The following is a 17,645-nucleotide window of genomic DNA, read 5'->3' as shown; positions in this document are numbered from 1 at the left end:
TTTATGACTAGTGGCTGACTTGGCGCCAACTAGAAAGACAAGTTGTGTCCTGTTTGGGAGTTTTATTAATTGGGTAAAGAAAGTGAAAGTGTAATAAACAAATCATAGTCAACCCAAACATATTTTTTTCAAGAATATGTTCTAAGCAAGCCCACTAGTTGAAACAAAGCATTCTGATAAATATTGCATTTGTGGAATAAGAGTTAATCCACTTGTTTTTAGCCATCTCTGGGCTGACCTGTTTTCTGAAGCAGAGCCGTGATTGGTCCTTACCTGAGCCCTGAGTAGTTGTGATGTCATTTTCAGTCGACAGAAATAACAAAATGGCCGCCCCTTGAGATGGCTAAAAAGAGGTGGATTTTGCTGCTTAACTCATATTCCACAAACGCAATATTAATCAGAATGCCATTTTTCAACTAGTGGGCCTGCTGGGAACATATTCTTGAAAAAAAATATGTTTGGGTTGATTTCTACTTTAAACACATGGACCGATGTTATGCAAGACATCCACATCCCATTGTCAAATCTAATCATTTAAAATCTAAATCTAAATCTATCCATATTGCCCAACTGATTAAGGAAATTTACTTTCTCTATCTGGTCATCGACTCAGTTGATGATGAAACAGCAGCATAATGGACACATACCTGCCAAAGTATGCTGGCTGGTTAGGTGCTGTGCTCACTAGATTCAAATACTAGGTGATGGAAGAAACATTTCGCTGGTAAAACGAGGAAAAATAAAACTACTCAAATCCTAGCCAAAGATATTTTCATAGAAGGGTTACAAAGTGATCTGACGATGCTTGTGTGATAATTGGCTCTATATCATCACCTGAAATGTGAATGAAATGAAATGACACAAATGAGAGCATCACTAATACAATTTTAAAGTTACACATCAGAAAAGGACAGAAATTCAAATCGTTAAAAAAACAGAAAGATTTATCCAATCAAATTAAAAGGCACAGAAGGTCACATGACAGCATTCATATTAATGAACCAAACATGTCACCTTTTCCCACTACCCAGGTGGAATTTGTGGCTGAGTGACCCGGGTTAATAGAGATAATCCTCATAATCCCAACTGCACTAACAATGCCAGACTGTCGATTAGCCACTGGCTTTATTGGGAGAAAACTGAGACGGTTAACAACACAGAGGGATTACATTTGCCTACTTGGGGAGACGACTGTGGCACCACAGTCGCTCATTGACTTCGGAGGAAGACCAGACATAGCTGAGTCCAAACTTTATTGCATTTACTTAAGTTGTTGTTGTTGTTGGAATTTAAGAATGAAGACTATTCATTGACTCCAGTAATGCATTTAAGATATCTAGGCCAGCATATAATTAACTTCAGGGTAGCCTACACTGTCTACGAACAGGAATGTTCAAACTTGGTCTTATTTTTTTCTTTTATTATAATTATATGTTAGCGTTTACAGGGAATTACATTAATTCAAGACCTCCACAGGTGGATGATGTAAAGTTGGCCAGGGCGATTGCCGATAACCTCTGGAAGTGGGCATTTGGAGACCGCCTTCCGTACCGATCATTCATGTTAGTGTCGGTGTGGTCTTTGACACCTAGCCTCCTCTCCAAGCAGTGGAGGAGTTGAGTTCACTGCCACCATACAGTACTCACAAGTTAAAGTAAAAAAAAAAAAAGACTGGATGAAGTCGTGTCACTTGTATTTTAAAACGCCTTCGCATTTTGGGCATGCCTTTGCCTGAACAGCCTCCGCCTGTCTGCTGAGAACCACACCACACACACACGGTGATGTATTAACAGTGTGATGTGGACACCTGGGCCGGCCACACTTCTCATCTGAGGTCCTCCGTATATGCTAGCCAAGACTGTTAAATACAAGGTAAGCACAATAGATGTGAATCGTACGATACAGTGGTCACAATTTGATGAACACTGCAAACAGCTTGGCAGCCAGAATGTGGACCCAAGGACCAATGTGATGGCACAAAAACCTTCAGTTTTCCCAAGCGGTCACGGGAGAGTAAAAAGCAGCTGATCATATCATCAACAGGAGGATTTGTGCACACAGTGCCAGAGTCAAGGCCTTTTTACAAGCAAGGTCATGTGGTGACCGGTGACACATGCACAGTTGTGAGTTTGAACCAGTTTCAGTTTCTCCAAAGCCAGGGAAGAACCATGTTCAGTCACCGTGTAAATACACAAGGCTGATGCCTCCCCATATGAGTAGGCATCTTTGGGGTTATTAGTGTCATGAATACTGAACCAATCACGGATGTCATAATCCATGACAAAGCCATTACTTGAACAAATGTGGAACATCGGCTAAAAACGAGTGGTACATGAGAGGCAGTTGAGCCAGATGCTAGCCAGGAAAAGCACAATGCAATGTGAACAGTTTGAAACAATGTCAATAAAAGCTTTACTTGATGCAGGTTCGGTGAGTAGTAGGTGTGTGTGTGTGTGTGTACAAAGTCTCCAGTGAAAAACAAAAAAAAGCCTGCGGGCGAGCTTCCAATGATGTGCTTCACACCGGCCAACACAGCATGCAAAGTGCCGCGGGAAAAGAGGCTGGGACTTCGTGATGACAACAGCTGACAACGATGCACCTCAAACCGCCCAAAACAGCGTTAAATCTTGGTCCCCAACACTGAGCGAAAAATATGTACTGTTTACAGCATTGTCCATTAGAGAGTGCTGCAAAGAAAAGGTCCCCGTGACACACCTAAACCAGTGTGTGTGTGTGTGTGTGTGTGTGAGCTTGTTTGTCACATCTCAAATTTATTGCACTTCATTATCTGCAGGCTATAAAGGGTGGTTTCCAGATGCCTGTGTTTTAGTCATCCATAACATTTACTGTCAATGTACATCATCTTGTAACTATTCTATTTACTTTTTACTGTTTAACTTATGAAATAAATGTGAGCTTCGATTCAATGACTCTCTGTCAGCCAACACCACCAATTTGTGGTTGCTAGCAACAAAACAGCAGAGTGATGTCTTAACATCGCTTGACACGTGATTTATTGTAATTTACTCGTTTACTCAAGTCATGATGGCATACTCGGGATGTGATTTAAGCACCATTCCATAAAACACACACTGATTGGCCAGTAAACACATTTTGATATTTGCCCTTCTCAACGATAATCAAGGGGAAGTTCACATATGAACATTTTCAGCACAACTGTGCACAACTATGTAGCTGTGGACTATTTTGTCTAGTTTGTGTATTTGGGAAAAAAATAAAAATGCAGCCACTGCCCTTTTTTTACGTGCATTTCACAACCTAAAATGAGAGCCAACATGGGAGCTGTATCCCAAATTTTGCATTTAAAGATGAAAATAATGCTCATTTTGATTGCCACTGTTAAAGGTATCAATATAAAAATAATTTTATTACTGGGGCTGTATTATCAAAACGTGGGTGGAATTGCCAATTTATCAAGTTGAGCATTAAACATAAGATTGATATTTATATATTTGATTATACCTAATAAAGAGGCCAGTGACTTTTGTATACACAGTAGGTATGCCTCTTTCCTGTTCCTGAAGTGCTCAAGTCTTGAAATAAACGGAAAAACATGATTTCCTTTTGGGAGTTGAGAAGTTCAATTTCCATATCCTGTATCACATACTAGCCTTTTTTTCGCTTTACTTAATTTTTTTTAGGTCTGTATTTGTCTCCTTATTACAGCTCTGCCGAGCCGAGTGAGGAGTGACCTTGGGGACAATGACACCATATAAAGTGGCTGTCGTGGCCAGAGTAACCACTGGAATTCAATTCCAGACGAAGAATAATTTGGATTCATAACTCCTTAAGGCAAAGTAAATGGTAACAATACCATCTGAGAGGTTTGCATTAGTTGTTGATCAACCAGGTTTGTATATAGAGATAAAGGAGAAGCAGCAAAGTAAAACATTGAGGAGGTGTGGTCAGGATAAAGGAAGTTTGGGGACTGAGAGGCAACCAAACCGGAACACAGAGGAAGGACAGAGCAGAGATCTGCTTGCGACCTTAGCACGCAAACCGCACCTCTTCTATTGTCCACTAACTACAGACAGATAAAGAGCCATGCACATACATAACTTACTGACAAGAAGGAAAGTACTCATCAAATTGAAATAAAAATATCTTCAACAAATCGTCCAGCCAAAAGACATAAAAGTTCAGAATGGACACTTGGGAGATTCAGATTTCACCTTGAAATTCTGACAACCCACCAAAAGATGACAAAACAATATTTGTAGCAGCATTGTCTTATGCCTGCTATTTACGACTTGGCCAAAAACAATTGAAGTGGACCAACGCAAAAAACAATTACCATAGGTGACTTTACGCTACACACCAAGAGAATGAGCACCGCCCATTTATAGAAATGGGGGAATAGGTATTTCCCGGAAAATAAATACAATTTGCCATAAATCGTAAATAGCAGAGAATTTCCGCCCTACATATTTAATCGACCCACGTGGTCCTAGTCGGTTGGAGTCAGCGAACCGTTGTCGAGAACGGACTTAAACCGATACCACATCACACGCAGGTGCCGCACTTCTCACATGCGGCCGAGTAAGGAAAAAAATAATAATTTATAAAAATGTATCTCTATCTCACTAAATTATTAGTATAACTGCATTGCACAAATTAATATTGTATTAATTGCTTCAAAGAATAAAATTATAACATTACTAAAATACTTACTTAGTACTTACATTCCAACAATGCACTCATATAAACATGCACGTTATTTTTTTTTGTGTTTGTTTTTTTAAATAAAGGCAGCGTTGTTTGGTCGGCCACTCGGGCAAACGTGTTGCCAAATCGGTTTTGGCTGCGTTGCTCGCTGTGTGGTGGGTTTTAAAAACAGATCCATGCGAGGGGTCAAAAGTTTCCCTATTATGGAATGTTTGGATGAGGCTTGGTATAGAGTAGTACCTGTCACCCTTTATGAGTGTTGGTTGAACACCCGTTTGCTGAATTTGACAGCCAGTCTGTTCTTGTTTAGTGGCGCCTGTCTTTAAAGAGGAAGTCAACCCAAACATATTTTTTTCACGAGTATGTTCTAAGCAGGCCCACTAGTTGAAACAAGGCATTCTGATAAATATTGTGTTTGTGGAATGAAAATTAATTCACCCGTTAATCCACAGCTCACCTCTTTCCTGAAGCTGGGCCATGGTTGGTCGTTATCTGAGCCCTGAGACACTGTGATGTCATTTTCAGTTGACAGAAGTGACAAAATGGCCGCCCGCTGAGATGGCTAAAAGCGGGTGGATTTTGCTGCTGAACTCATATTCCACAAATGCAATATTAATCAAAATGGCTTGTCTCAAATAGTGGGCCTGCACAGAACATATTCTGGAAAAAAATATGGTTGTGTTGACTTTCCCTTTAAGGGATGCCGTTTATGTCATGCTGGTGAGAAAGCTCAGTACTCAAAGTGACTGATATGTTGTTTCCGACTGTAACATTGAGAGGAAGGTGGTCAGGGGTCAGCAGCCTCCACCCGCCTCTGTGGCTTGGCATATCCTCTCCAGCCACTGACCCCTAAAAATAGAGGCACAAAACAAATGCACCGCTCATAACGTGAATTTGTCAGTGCTGATTGCATGTATGAAGCCAGATACAGTCATGACTGGTGATAATAAAATGACAACCAATTATGCAACTGTTTCAGGATCCATACACATAACAAGTGATTCGTTTGAAATAATCTAAGAATATAAATCTTTGCTATGGCACGGTTTGGATCGTGATCACGTGTACATGTTTTAGGGTTAGATGTTTGTGGGATAGCTTTCACTGTGTCAAGTATTGTACTACTGCGAGCAGCACGCCAACAAATCTGTGCTGAAAAGAGTAGAAGTGTGTGTCAGATATTTCGAGAACGTAACCAAAAATGCTTATGGTTGGAAAACTAACATCTTTTGTTGATGAAAAAAAAAAAAAAAAACACCTGTTGCAAGACAATAATGCAAGCCAAACAATAATATGAGGCACCTGCTGCACTAAGTAAATAAAAGAAACTTGCCAACAACAACACTCAGGTCAGAGAATAGCAAATGCACACTGAGTAAAACACCTGCTGTGATACAACATCCGCTCGAGATTAGCCACAAATTCGATACAAGAATAACCACCACCTTCTTAAGGCTAACAATAGGCATACTGGCAGGGGGCTGATAATATGTTCCCTTCAACCCACAGCAGTAAATACAGTAAGTGATATAGAGCTTGCTGAGTGATTATTCACTTATCCAAAACATCCAAAGCCACATACCACCAACTCTACACTTATCATAGTTACATAGAAGTTAGACATGGTGCAGGTATGTACTAGGTACAATCACACCCAAGTGTTAGAGGCTGTGCCAGTGGGTGTGACGGGGACAGTAATAGCACAAACACGAATTATGCCCGCACGAGATGGAAGGAATGCTAATGCAAATTCACCAAGACTCCACTGACCAAAACCCTAAATCACCACACACATACATATTTTTCCCCAGTAGATTCTACAAATACTGGCATAAGACTTTGGGAAATTCTCTCAGGTGCCAACATGAACAGAAGTTCAAGGGCTGTTTTTCCCAATACTGTTCCCAAAATAAAGGTTGTTTTGTAAAAGGACCGCAAGAGCCTAAAGGTTCACCTGAATAGTATGTACCTATAGAGTATGGGTTTTAACTGTAAAAGTACAGGAACACATTCTTGCATGTCATGATTTTGACAGTGGCATAATGACAGTGATGAAAAGAATATGGTTCATTTTGTGATTATTTTTAGCTACAGAGATGTTTTACCATTTTATACTTAACGTTGATTTTTAGTCTGTGCTTTTATTACTTTGATGCATCCAGCCACTCGATAAGTTGATCAAATAGGAACAAGAACAGCATTGATTCATCAGAATAAAAAGTAGTTCATCAGTTAAGTATTAGAAAATATATAATACAAATCTGTGATGTATGTTGCATTGCTGATACTGATGTTGTCGACTGTTTGCGAAATCGGATCTTAATATTGATTTTTACATTATCTTCATATTATGCATTGTTTTGCTTACCAGAGACACCCTTGCATTTTTATGTATTTTTTTCAATATCAAAATGATGTAAAAGACTTTCCTACTTTCCAATCTGGTATAGTTAACGCTGTCGGTGATCTTGATTCTTCATCACATCTCTACTTTGTACGGTTTATCATGTTAAGAATTTGTATTGTCTGTCTAAAAAGATTAAGTGGGTGTCACAACGGCACTGGTGTGAAAGAATCCAACTGCTGCATGCAACTATTAACAAGCAACAATCCTCTTCATACATTCATCATCTTGTTTCTTTTGCCTCTGTCAATTACTCCATAGGGTCTCTACTGTAAAAAAATAAGAATAAATAAAAAATATAGCACCTTATGGGGAAAGCAATGTTTACCCAAGCTTATAGCGAGTTACCTTGGGATTACTTTAAAGGGGAAATCAACCCAAACACATTTTTTTCAAGAATATGTTCCCAGCAGGCCCACTAGTTGAAACAAGGCATTCTGATTAATATTGCGTTTGTGGAATATGAGTTAAGCACCAAAATCCACCCTTTTTAACCATCTCATGGGGCAGCCATTTTGTCACTTCTGTCGACTGAAAATGACATCACACACCCACAGGGCTCAGATAACGACCAATCATAGTTCAACTTCATAAAACAGGTGAGCCGTGATTGGTCGTTACCTGAGCCCTGAGCCACTGTGATGTCATTTTCAGTCTACAGAAGTGACAAAACGGTCGACCCCAGAGATGGCCAAAAACGGGTGGATTAACTCTTATGCCACAAATGCAATATTAATCAGAATGCCTTGTTTCAACTAGTGGGCTTGCATAGAACATATTCTTGAAAAAAAAATGTTTGGGTTGACTCCCACTTTAAGAAAAGAGATTGTGAAAAGCATTGCCCACATACATAGAACATAGGTCATGTTGCATTCCATGGCTCACCTAAAATTAGCCTCCACCTTTCGAAAACTTGTGACGTGCTATGCGAGTATGGAATCACAACAGATAATGTCGGAATTTGAGAAAGGAATTCTTTTCCCCAAGAAACATCTAGGAAATGTTCACGGGATAACCTATTATAGCACACAAGAACAGCAACAGAAATTATTGTATATATTTTCCTTTCAAACATGTTCTAAATGATTTACTTTGAGTTCACTTTGTTTTGCAGATTAAAAAAAAGGCAAACGATGTCATTGAGTGAGCAAGCAAAAGAGTTTGAGGAGGGGCGTCTCACACGAAGCGCATCCCTCGTGACTCCCCTTTCCTGGTGTCTCAAGTCTCGGACACCCCTTGACCCCTTTTGTTGGGGCGAATGGGTCTAGCTCTCTGGAAGCAGCTAATTATAGAGTTTTAACGTCTGCTTGACTAAGCTTTAAGTGTTGGCAGATTCTGACAATTGGAAGGTCCACCCCAAGTAAGCGTATGAACACAAGTGTCTGTTTGCTCTTTTTAGTCAAAACCATTACACAATGAACCTGGTTCGCCTAAACACCATTCAAAGTGGTGTGCCGGGCAAGATAAGTGAAGAAACATGAATTAATAAAAACATTTTGCAATGTGAAATCAATATTTCTTTCAAAATGTTAATTACAGACAACAATGATTTCTGTTGGCACAAACGTCAAATGTTTTACATAATGGGGTTTGTGTTTTATCCTTCAAGCCAAAGAAGGATTAGAATGTCTAACTTACCCCACTCTTTGGTTTTGCTCCTTGGGCTGCTGGGGTACCTTTAGCCTCGGTAACAGGGCCATGAGAATACTGCACGTATGATGCTACTGGTACAGATCCCAAATCAAAGTCCTGCATCAATAAAATACACAATGTCTGTGTTTTCCCTTGCATTTATTCAAATATTATTGTTTACATGTTATAGTCATCAGCAGATTACGAACACTGTATGCACCATACAGTATTAATCATTAAGGCAGTGTTTTGTTTTGTTTTTTACACCAAGTACACCTAAAAAGGTACTCAGCTCTCCCAAGTACCATTATCATTACAATTTTAAAAAGCAGTAGCATAAGTAGGCCTAAGTGTTCATCAACACTGAGGCAGATGTTTTATTCCTATACCTAAAAAGTATGTTTAATAATATTGTAAACTAGTGCAAGATTATACACATCTTTAGTGTTTAAACCACACTTAAATATAGTAATATAAAAACATAGGCTACTTAAATGATGATTCAATTCTTCAAAAACTTCAATTGCACAAATAAAATGTGCATAACTGTGTAAAATAAAACAGTTTTTAAAGATTACATGCAAATGAATTGCACTTACAAGTACAATACAGCACAACTAAACTGTTTTGAACAAATTGTACTGGATTATAAAAAGTTGAAGCCACTGTAACATGCACATGCTGAACATTTAAAAAGTTATTCTTTTGTGTACCATTATAGAGCAGATAAGGGGCTGAAGTGTTTATGGAGCAATTGTGCGGAGCAAAAATATTTAAGCCTCGAATTGCAGCTGGAACACATGACAGTGAAATCAAGCAAGGTAACATGCAGCTTTGTACCAGTTGTCGACGCCGAGGCAGGGTGGGGGTGCTGCCGATGGAAGGGTTGGCGCTCAAGGCATTTTCAATTTCCTGGTCCAACTGGTCCAGCTTCATCATTAGCAGTACCATCGAGTCCAGACGAGCATGGTCTCGCTGAAAGAACATTTTTTCAAAGCGCAATAAGTATCAGAAAACCCAACTTTCATTGATGCAGACATTAACAATATATTTCATGGTCTTCTTATATAGTACTGTGTATACCATAAAAGTGTAAAAAAAAAAAAAAGAAAAAAAAGTTGGTTCAGCTAATAAATCTTACTTAAAATGAAGGTCTACCCAAAGATATTTTTTTCAAGAATATGTTCTATGCAAGTCCACTAGTTTGAACAAGGCATTCTAATAAATATTGCGTTTGTGGAATAAGAGTTAATCCACCCGTTGTTAGCCATCTCTGGGGAGGCCATTTTGTCACTTCTGTCGACTGAAAATGACATCACAACTGAAGCTGAACCGTGATTGGTCGTTACCTGAGTCCTAAGCAGTTGTGATGTCATTTTCAGTCGACAGAAGTGACAAAATGGCCGCCCCTGGAGATGGCTAAAAATGGGTGGATTTTGCTACATAACTCATATTCCATAAACGCAATATTGCTTGTCTCAACTAGTGGGCCTGCTGGGAACATGTTCTTGTAAAAAATGTGTTTGGGTTGATTTCCCCTTTGAATTAAATTGTTATTTTGAATAACTTTGAAAAACTGCGGAAAATGTGTTAAAGTTGATTAAAGTTCAGATTTTATTTTTGAGTCATGTTGAGAATTGAAATACTGACTGAGACACATTTGATACAAATAAATAAAAGGAAATCAGGCGGTGAAAGGCAACAATGCACAGTACATTGTTCCCCCATTTAGTTATATTTGTATGGATGTAGAACCTTGTTTGGACAGCATGCTTACCAAAGAAAGTCATCTCTTTATATCATAAACATTTCATTGGATGATTACTCTGTGATCAACAGCTGAAGCTAAATGTAATGTAACGTATTACTATATTGTTTGGCCTTGTGATTACCTACATTAAGCCCAAATAATTGTTTGCATAATAGCGAACTCGCATGGTGGGCCAAGAGACGACAACAGCAGCTGTGTTGTACCTAATAAACCTGCACTGTTCAGTGTGACAATTCAACAGTGATCAAAAGCCACACAGTGACCCCAGGTGGTGTTCCTCTAGTAAGGCAAGCTCTACTTTACAACTCTGTACTTCTCTAATCTTTAATACGATAAAAGCCCTTGTTAGACACAAGTCAGACATGCTGTCTCTAACTGGCTCAATCGCATCAAACAAATATTACCGTAAGTAGAACACGTATAAACACGGTATGAGGGTGAGCTGATGGGAAAATGAGGCACTTGGTTTGGATATTGCTGCAAAGGTACAGAGGCATGGCAACGTGTGAATGTGAGCCCAGTCTCCATCTTAGGAGTGATTAACAGGAAATCACATTCAATTTTGTCGGAGAAGAAGTACAAATCATAAACATGTTTAAATGTGGTTGGAGTTCACTTAATGATAGCTGTGGATGGAAGGCAGCATTCACGTGGGCGGATTTGTGATTAATGGCATTTTCTGTGTGTGACTGTAGATCAGAAGAAGTGTCAGCTCATCAGCAAGCTCTGATAATGATCCTGATAATTTGAATCAGTTGTGTTGGAAGACAGAAACTTCTAAACATGCAGCATAGTGGCCATCAAGGAGTTTGACACCTGCGCTGTAGATCAATGCACCACAAGAAGTAGCCAATGAATCTTTCCTGTCTTCCCCAGTTTCACAATTCGCTTCTCGTGGATTCAACTCTTTTTTTAGGGGCGGGGCTTTGGGGGCGGGACCTATCCCCCGTTATTTGCTGAAAATGCACATATTCACTGTTGCTGTGCTCAGGACAAAGCCCTGCCTGAAATACACATATTTGCTTTGCTGCCATCTTGGTGCCAAGGAACTTTGGTACATAGACTATTATTCGGAGAGATCGCAGCAGGGTTAGCATTGCCCTCAGAAATGCGCAAAGTGCAAATGTCGCAATACAAAACTTTTAATGGAAACAGAAATTTAGAAAAAAACTCTCAAATATCGCAAAAAAGGTTTTGGGTGGTTTTTGAGATGTGTTCATATGGAAGACTGTAGCAAAGGTTTAATGGAAAAATGGGAATAATCTTACGGTTATTTTCTGTTTCTGCTCAAGCCAGCCTCTTTGTTTGAAGTGTTTGGCGGGCGTTTGATCACGCTCATTAAGGCTCTTGGCGCTCTCACTCCGAGTCATTTATTTGGATTCCAAACATATCGTATCACACCGCCGTATGAGCTTGTATACATTTTTTGAGTTTCCGCTAGTCATGTGACCCCACCCGGTCACGTGTGTGGGAAGTCACATGACGACATTAAACCCATGTCTCTCATTTTTGGGAGGGAAGCACATATTTTTAAAACGTACAGCTTCACCTGGTGGTGTAAAGAAAATTTTAGTGTGTTGTATAGTTTTGGTGAACATATTTTTTACACCTGCACATTTGGGAATGATAAAATGTTCTCAACAAAATGTCCTATTTGAACAATTGTTCCCTAACAACAATATACAAACCAAATCTGAGGCTGTATTTTGACCGTATCGTCTTATGATTTCTTTCCGAGTTAGTGGCCGAGTGGCCTACTGAAACCTGCTCCCATTGGGTGGAACACATAACAGCGCTGCGGGTCATGTGTTTCTTGGCAAAATCGTTCACATTTGTGCATTCACTGACATTCCAGGCTGGTAGCGGCACACATTGCCATGTTCTGCCTCTTTAGCAGAGTATCACAATGAAACACTGTCATGGTAAAACAATGACATCTTCACGAAGGCTCGCTGAATGAACAAACGCATCTGGCTAGAGGCAGCAACAACAGCAACCACAAAACAGCAGAGTGAAAAACAAGTGTAGAGCAAGGTCTGTGTCATTTTATGGGAAGTTCTCGTGGTTTGGGTGCTCCTTTTCTCTCATCCCATTACATTCCTCTCCACTTCCTGTTTTTTTTTTTTTTTCTTGTTTTTTTTATACGAGACAGTTCCCACACTAAACTGCTGGACACTTCCCTCCCCCTTCTTAGCTTTTTTTAATTTTTTTTTTTACCCCTTATACCTGGTAGTTGCTGTTCCTTTTTTCAAAGTGCATTGTTTGAAGAAAACAAAAGCAAAACCAAAAGTTAAATAATTCTTCTCCAATCTAAAGTATGCATGCGCTTAGTATGAGAGTTACAGCGGTGCACTCACACAAAGATCTGAGCTTTCTTGTGAAACGAGAACAGAAATTGAGACGGACAGAAATAGAGAGAGAAAAAGCTCTTTTATAGCCAAGTCGTCTGCTGCCAGATAGACGACTGTTGAGCCAGATTGGCCCTGAGGTCAGGATAAGGCCTTGTTGCTAAAACAAATAAACACAGTAACAAAGCCCAATATCAAGTTAATCTAAAGTCATTATGCACACCAGATGGGTTTCATTTTACTAATTCGATCCACAACAACATGAGCCTCGTGGGACGTCATCATGAATTGAACATCTTGTGCGGAATCGTACATTATATCTATCATAAGATTCATCTGTTTGATTCACATTGTACACAAATACTTCCTCTTTTTGACAGCAATTATATCGGCCTATATGTTTCTATGAAATTAATCTCTGGTAAAAAACCTTCAGGCTAAGATTACCATATGGTGAAACAGTTCTCTCTCCCTATGAATGGCCTTACATTTTTATGGTTACACACCTCTTTAGGAGTTCCACAAGTTAGGAATGTTGCTACTCATCACCAATATTTAAAAGGTGCAAGATGCCAAAGGTATTGATGCATCACTAATTCAGCATGCCACACCAAAACCTGACTGTGATCTCTGCTTCCTGGCGGCTGAAGGAACGACGTCATCCCTTCCGGTATGTAAGAGGATTCACTAAAATTTTGAAATAATAGGGCACACATTCTTTTAAGAATAAAGACAACCATAATGTCAAGTAGGCTACTCTCACTGTTCACATGGGTCACTCACTGAGCATCATAGCTATTCCAGGTTTGTGACTCAAGGCAAACAAAACTGCGGTTGCCAGTATGACATTAAAGCATTTCCAGTGTGGACTATAATGAGTACTTCGCCGAAAACATAATAAAAGCACAGTGACACATTGAAACAAATTATAGTAACAATGGCCATAAAAACAACCTGAATTTGGCAGGCCACCAAGCTCATGTTGACAAACAGTTAGGCAGTGTCTTCATGATTTTGTCTTGCACGTACTGTAGAGTCTTACAGTGGTCACATTTGGAGTCTGTATTTACAAAATGCAGCGGAAATTCTGTCTTTTCAATAATACTATAATGTACATCTTTTAATCAAAAATACATTAAAAACATTGGGTTTGCATTTATCGAAAAGGAGTACTATATGAAGACTTTTAGGTATGGAACGCCATGAAAAAAAAAAACAAAAAAAAAAACAGCATATGTATTTGGAAATTAATATATATTAACAGTCTTATACCACTTTCTTCATTTTAAGCTAAATTAAATGATTAAATGGGAACATTTAATGGATACAAATTCACTAACTTGGCCATTGTATGAATAATTTGGAGTTTAAATATATGTATATTATATAACTCAGACAATATAAGCTTTACAATGACAGGATGAGTAACTTAAGCATTCGCAACTTGCAAAACCATCAAATTGCTAGACTATGATATTCATAGTTAACTTTTACTAAGAAGAAATTCCTCCGACACTTACTGTATGTAAACAAATTACAAGGCGAACCACCTTGACATGAGATTGCCTGTAAAATTAAGACACGCATTTTGGTTCAGATCCGACTGAAATTTGCTTTGACATTACAACTTCACAGGTGCACAAAGTAGGTTTAATTCAACACGTTGATATAGATGTAATTTATTTTTAATTGTTCAATTTAGTAATAATCATTACGTTTTCAGTCTGATGGCTCTCACCAAAACTCAGTGGGGCATCCTTTGAGAAATACCTACTCTAGACAGGAAATTACACATAAACAAAGGGACAAACCCATTCGGATTAAAAGATAACCTCTTGGGCGTAGGTTATAACTAAGCTTATCCTACTAAGGAGAAAAACTACAATTTGTAATAGATAATAATGAAGAGATTTTCATAACTACCAAATACTTGGAAAAGTACAAATTGGGATTTTTAAGTACAAATTGGGATTTTCAGAAGTTATTTTTTACCAGCCAGTGACATCATCATATGAATGTAAGATGTGGATCAACACAAGATGCCAAAATGTGCATTATGGTCTGTAATTACTTTTTTTTAGTGCTTCCATTCCAATAACGGCAACTTTTAACTGCTTTTTAATGACTTCAATTACAATCAGCAAATAAAAAAAACTGGGGTAGTCTCTCAGCTTTTTCTTTGCAAACAGCAAGCCTAAATCCATCTTTGCCATTTACTGTGCCCATCAGGCAGACCACAGAGTGTAAATAGCCCCATGTACAATTATGAACGAAGCTTAAACCTTTCACCCTGGCAAGATGTTGAGCATTCAGATATGTGTTCATAGTCTCCACATACTTATAAGACTTTGTTTTGAGATGAGTTGTTGAGAAAGACAAACATTTTGCGTATCAACATCCCGAAACAAAAACAGGCACACACTCAGATATTTAAGCATGTGAGAGTGAAGTCACTGTTTTCCGAGAAGTTTGCCAAATGCGGGACAAAAATGATTCATAGGCTGTGTATGTCAGTTTATAATTAAAAAAAACTTTCTAAGAGTGCCGCATTAATCAGTAAACCACTAACAACCAATAACTGTCTCACAAAGTTGCTTCTACAGCTACAATATCTTCTTCATTACCTTTTTAATGCGCACTTTCACCCCCTCCTCCTTCTGAACTCCAGCCTCACGCATTCCATCAAAAACTGGATTGACAGGAGAAGTGGCACAGGGAATACCCTCCTTCGTGGCGTTGTCCATCCGCTCCGTCCTCAAGCCGGCCCCTTGCGTCAGGCCCTCACTCGGACCATCTACCACCTCAAGGCCAGGTGACTCACCGAGGCGACCAGAGGCTTCGTTGCCATGGAGTCCCTCCGGCGAGAGCACATTGTTGACCTCTGCTGAGAGTGGAAGCAGGTTTTGGGGGGGGGTTTCACTCGCGGTATATTCATCATCCTTCTGGCAGGAAATAGTTTTGGTGAGATTCTTTGGAGCAGGTGCACGGGTGCCGCCTGCCTCACCCTGGCTCACCTCTGGGATAGTCTCCAATGATAAAGAACTTTCATCAAAGTCTTTGTTTGGCTGACTTGCAGTCGTCATGGCCAAGATGGGCTCTGCTTCTTGACTAATGATTTTCTGTGTGCAGTCTTCCTCTGACTCCCCCGATCCTTCTTGCTCACATGGCACGTTACTGTTACAACTCTGAACTTTGACACAAATATCAGGTGATGTGATTGGTCCCAATCTGACATCTTCAGATTTTTCGCTGCTGTCTGCGTCTCTATTTTCCTCCCCCTGAGACATTTTGATTGCTCTAATTTCAGAATCACACTGCTCCGACAGTGTCTGGAAGGACATTTCCCAACCAGGGGCCTGATCCCATGCTCCAGCAGGATCTTGCTTTCCTTCTTGAATGTCTCTGGAAAGGTGCTCATGCCCTGATTTTTCATTTAGAGTGTCTGGGTTATTTAATCCATCCAGTTTGTCAGATGAATCTGTGGTCCAGGTTTCAATTACTCCTTTGTCACATTTTCCTTCCCCCGTTGAGGTCACAACTGGCTCCACAGCTTTGTTAGCCAATGACATCACAAGAAGACTATCCATTTTATTGAGTGATCTGAGCACACCGACATCCAAGGTTATCTTTGTGCCAGCATGGCCAGGAATGGAAATCACTTCCTCAACATCTGGGCGGTCATTCCGAGGTTCGTGTTGAGCAGCAGAGCACGACTTCGGTGTGGCCTCTGAGATTTCAGGAGGTTTGCTGTAACTATCTGTATGTCCCTCCTTTGTTTGCGAATGATTTGGACGTTTGCCAGGCTGTCCAGCAGCAGATTGCGACAGTGGAGGCCCATTGTTTGAAGAAATAGAGATGCATTGTTGCTCAACACGAGAGATATGTGAATTTTCGAAGACATCATCATCATTCTCTGTGCCAACTTCGTCTTTAGCATCAACAGTTTCTTGAGAATGGTTGTCCGGTGCACAGAAAATCACGGCACCGCTTTTGTCACTCTGTGAAATGCAGTCAAAACGGACTGCAGTGTTCAGGTGATCTGAAACCCTCTGCTGCACATCCAGACATTTGTGAAGGCTGCAAATGAACTTCTTCTCAAGCGGAGCTTTAACATTGTCTGTCAGCTTCATATGCTCCAAATGGATCTCATCATGTACTCCAGAGGTGGTCACATCAGGGCTCTGATCCAGTTCATCTGTGAGCAGTTGGTGGCAGCCCTCCGGCATGGAGGCGCATCTCGTCCATCGACCCTGCTTGGAAGACCCAGAGCCCCTCCAAAGCCGCTCGCTGTCAACACCATGGCAACAGATCAGGTCCAGATCATCATAGCTATACTGTAATCCTGAGGGATGAGTCACATGATCCTCCCAACTTCTCTTGCGTACAGCAACTGGCATTATTGGTGGCCAGTGCTATTCCATAGGGATGATTTTGACTGAGGATATAAAAAGAATTAGATGAGAAGTGAGAAAAGCAACACAAAAGTGTTACTAATGCTATGCATTGACAATATGACAGCCATGTGACTAAAACTTAAAATATGAACAGCTATTAAATTGTTTCCTTTTATCCCCTTTTCTTTAACTCTTGAAGACAGCCTTCTTTGTATTCACAATTTCCCCAACCAAAAGGAGCTGAGCCTGTTGTTCATATAGTATAAAACGACATTTTCAAAATACCATTAGCATGCTTACTACATTGGACGACTGTGATATTGGACAGAGAATAATCCACAAAACAAGTGATCAGAAACAATTATAGATAAAACACAATACTGTATATTTGCAGTGAATTCTTTGTTTGA

General features: G+C 39.8%; 1 protein-coding gene across 1 annotated transcript in view; it reads right to left on the bottom strand.

Annotated features, from left to right (window-relative positions):
• dlc1 (DLC1 Rho GTPase activating protein) overlaps positions 1-17,276 on the bottom strand; it is an 83,820-nt gene extending 66,544 nt beyond the window's left edge. The window contains exons 1-3 of the mRNA XM_086032269.1: positions 15,466-17,276; positions 9,563-9,697; positions 8,729-8,839 (exon numbers count right to left, since the gene is read on the bottom strand). Of these exons, the coding sequence (XP_085888395.1) occupies positions 8,729-8,839; positions 9,563-9,697; positions 15,466-17,238 (2,019 nt within the window). The 5' untranslated portion in view covers positions 17,239-17,276. The remainder of the gene's footprint in view (positions 1-8,728; positions 8,840-9,562; positions 9,698-15,465) is intronic.
• Positions 17,277-17,645: the final 369 nt, after the last annotated feature.

The sequence above is a fragment of the Filicampus tigris genome, chromosome 6 (genome assembly GCF_054856515.1).
Source record: "Filicampus tigris isolate MCC_2025a chromosome 6, RoL_Ftig_1.0, whole genome shotgun sequence".
NCBI lineage: Eukaryota > Metazoa > Chordata > Actinopteri > Syngnathiformes > Syngnathidae > Filicampus > Filicampus tigris.
This window is presented reverse-complemented; position numbering and strand designations above follow the sequence as displayed.